Raw genomic sequence first — 4025 nt, 5'->3', positions numbered from 1 at the left:
CGTGTTTTTGAGCGGAGGGGTAAATTGCGCTTTTAGTCCCTCCGCCTTTTAATACTTTTTACAATTAAGTTTATTTTATTTTTAAATTTCGCCTTTAATTTGTTTTCAATTTCAATTTCAATTTGGTCCAACTTGCAACGGCGCCGTTTTAGAGGAGAAGGGACAATTTCCTTTCCAGCCCCTCTGCATTCTTTGCGCATTCAATATGGTCTTTCGATCTTCAATTATTTGCGAATTTGCCCCAAATTTTTTGTCTTCAGTTCAATTTAATCCTTTTTTTTATTTTCTTTATTTTTTTAATTAATTGATAATGTAATTATTATATATATAATTTTAATTTTTTAAAAAAAATCTATATATGTATATATATTTATATTTTTTTCTAACAAATATTTTTCTATATTTATATTTTTTAATGAATATTTTTTATATTTATATATATAGACGTATATATTCATGTTTTTTAAAATGATTAAATACTTACTTATTTTTTAAAAATCGTATTTCTTATTATTATATATATACGTATAGTTATGTATTTTAATTTATTTTCATAAATACATTATATATTTTTCTATATAAATTTTATAATTCTTGATTTTATATGTAAATCCATGTGCATGTATTTTTATTCTTCATAAGTTCAATGTATATATTATGTACTTTTTATTCTTTATTTTTTTATTTTTTTATTTCATTTGTTTATTAATTTGTGTTTTCATTTATATTATTTTTTTATCTTGCTCGTTTATTTGATACTTTGCATGTCATTAATTATTTTTTTCTTAGGAATATTAGTTTCGTTCATTTATTTGTTTATATTATTTCTATGCCATTGTTGTATTTATTATTGTTGTATTTGCTATCGCGACATTTATACATACAATATAACATTACATCATCTTTTACTTGAATTTAAAAATATAAAATTTTCAAAATAGAGATAATACTCGTATTTAGGATTTTCAAGAAAATTGAGCCCTAACGTATTGGGTTCCAATTTTCTTCGTAAAATCTAACAATCAAGAATTGCTCTTTAATCAAACAAAATAAAGCTTGTCATCGGGAATTCAACATGTGGTGTCCTAACGTATTGGATGTGACGCGTTGATTTCTCGAGATAAAGATTTTTCTAAAAAAAACAATAAAAGAAATATTCAATGCTTAGAATTTTGAGAAATTGTGCCCTAACATATTGGGCCGCGATTTCCTTATAAATTTTAAACAAATGAATATTCTTTTAAATTTTATCACACAAATCTTTTGGACAAACTCATCTTGAAGAAATAAAATATCGTGCCCTAACGTATTGGGTGTGATGTTTTCTGTTTCAAAATAAGGGAGTCTTAATAAATAATTTAATTTAATTAAGGATCGTATTTTTAACTCTCGACGTTAAGACATTAATTAATCAATTTGGTACCAATTTTTGGGTGTTACAAGGGTGCTAATCCTTCCTCGTACGTAACTGACTTCCGAACCTGTTTTTCTGAAACTCGTAGACCAAATTCGTTTTTAGGTGATCCAATCACACCTTAATAAAAGATTAGTGGCGACTCCAATTTTCATCGACAACTATTTTTTGTTTTTTTTAAATAAAAATAGTTTCGACAGCTTGGCGACTCCACTGGGGACATTTTTTTAAAATAAGAGAGTCGAGCCAAAAAATTGATTAATTCTTGTCTTATGGTCGAAAAAAATAAATTCATGATATTCTTTTTCTATTCATTATTTTCTTGCTTAATTGATCTAAGTATTGTTTGCATTACACATTACATGAATTGAATAATCTTACCCTTCTAAGTGGGAGTGAGAAACTATTCCTTCGTGAGGTTTTCACCTCCATATAGGATAGTGGGTCGCTTTCGAAATACATCGGTACCTATGCCTTCGTGAGATTTTCATCTCCGTATAGTCATAGGGAAAATGTATTCCCCTGAACCGAACTTGATCTATATGAGCCTATAATGGGTGAAGATCGAGGAATCTGCTGGTTCTAGTACCTTTGCCCTAGAAGCCAAACTTCATATAGTGAACCTTAGGAATCCACCTTAGGTAGAGCTACACTGAACCTTGGTAGATATCCAAATAGGTGTTTTACTATTTCTTGATTATATTTTATGTTTGTATGATACTGACTTTTTATGTTTTATTTTGATTGCATGACATGGCATCTCATTTCATTATAAAAGGCGTCGGTTCATATTCAGTTGCTAGATAGAAAACTTATCATGGAAAAAGGGTTTCTTGATAAAGTGGAGGATAATGCGGCTGTCCGAACTTGGTCTGAAACGACACTGCAAGAGAAAGACGATAGTTTGGTTGACAGATATGTATCAGAACTATGGGATTTTACTCACATCAGTGTAACTCAAAACAATTTGGAAGAGTTGAAGGAAATTTGGGATCAGTGGAATGACAAGGTTAGACAGTCATTTTATAATAATTATGGGTATTTGCCTTATTTGCTTGATGTGAAGGTAGACAAGCATTTGTTTCGAGCCCTCGCCCAGTTTTGGAATCCTGCTTACAGCTGCTTCACATTTGGGAAGGTCAATTTGTTGCCTACGATAGAAGAATATGTGACTTTACTCCGATGTTCAAAGTTTCAAGTGGACAAGGTCTACTCGAGAACGATAAATGTGCCAACCTTTTCGAAGAAGCATGAATGTAACGGGGATGAGTGAGCAGTGGGTTGCTGCATGGATTAAGCAAAAAGGGGATAGCAAGTGCATTCCATGGAAGAGTTTAAAAGATTTAATTCTAACGTACCCAGATGTGAGGAAGAGGTTAGACATTTTTTATTTGAGTATATATGGTTTAGTTTTCTTCCCCAAAGCTTTGGGGCATGTTGATGAAGCAGTCACCGATTTATTTGACCGGCTTGATAAGAAGGTTACACCGATTCCGACGATTTTGGCAGAAACTTTCAGGTCATTGAGTGCATGCCGAAAGGCGGGTGAGGGTAGATTCATTGGATGTGCACAGCTCCTACTCGCATGGTTTCACTATCACTTTTGGAAGGTTGATCGGGTTTCCTATAGGGTTTTCTCCGAAAATTACTCGCCACTAAAGGAGATTGTAGCCACACTGAGGAGAGACGACATTTCGGAGGAGAAGTGGATGTCAATTCTTCAGAATCTTCAAGAGGAGGATGTCGAGTGGAGGGCTCCATGGTTGCTTCCAGATGAGATCCTGTATAGGTGTGGTAATTTCGATTGGGTTACACTGCTTGGAATTTGGAGAGCTGTTGGATATGCCTCATTGTTAGTACTAAGGAAGTATAAGTCAAGGCAATTCATACCTGCGACCCAAGGAATAGCTGATTGTGAATTTTCATACAGGGATGATGGTTATAGAAAGAAGATTCAAGATATGTCTAGCGCATGGAAACAAACTCGCCGGAAGAGGTTAGTAGTGGGTCCGATGACAACTCCTGAGTATAATGAATGGTGGGTTAGGAGAATCAACGATAATATACCTAAGATAAGTCAGGAAAATAGCCAATCAATAGAGGAATATTTACGGGTCGTCCCTTCTGAGTTGGAAATCATAAGACAAGATTTTGAAGGAAGAAATGCAGAGTTAGAAAAGAAGATAGAACAAATGGAGGAAGAGAAGATGAACTTAAGATTAGACATAGACGTTCAAAAGCTCGAAACTGAGAAATTAAGAAAAGGGAAAAACAAGGTTGAAGAGGAGTTGGATAGTTTGAAGACAGTATATAAAAAGTTACGACTGTCAATGAAAATTACCGGGTTGGTAAAAACTTCAGAACAGTGGCGAGCAGAAATTCGAGAGGAAAAGGACAAAGCCGATAGATGAGAACGAAAATTCCAAGAGACACAGATGCAAAACGAGGCTTTAGAAAAGAGTTTGTTAGATAGCCAAAGAGAAAAAGGTGAATTAAAGGATAGGGTGACTGAGTTGGAAATATCTCTTCGTCAGTATCAAAATTGAAATTCCACAATAGAGTTGAGAGAAAGCTTAGGCAAAATTGAAGAAATGAAGAAAAGAATAGAATA

General features: G+C 33.2%; 1 protein-coding gene across 1 annotated transcript; it reads left to right on the top strand.

Annotated features, from left to right (window-relative positions):
- The first annotated feature begins 2640 nt into the window (after positions 1 to 2640).
- Positions 2641 to 3825, top strand: LOC121214539 (uncharacterized). Its single transcript, XM_041088311.1, has 2 exons — positions 2641 to 3266; positions 3360 to 3825. The coding sequence occupies exons 1-2, from the start codon at positions 2641 to 2643 to the stop codon at positions 3823 to 3825; spliced, it is 1092 nt and encodes a 363-aa protein (XP_040944245.1).
- Positions 3826 to 4025: the final 200 nt, after the last annotated feature.

This window comes from Gossypium hirsutum, chromosome D02 (genome assembly GCF_007990345.1).
Source record: "Gossypium hirsutum isolate 1008001.06 chromosome D02, Gossypium_hirsutum_v2.1, whole genome shotgun sequence".
Taxonomy (NCBI): domain Eukaryota; kingdom Viridiplantae; phylum Streptophyta; class Magnoliopsida; order Malvales; family Malvaceae; genus Gossypium; species Gossypium hirsutum.
The sequence above is the reverse complement of the archived record's forward strand: the minus strand, read 5'-3'. Positions and strand labels throughout refer to the sequence as shown.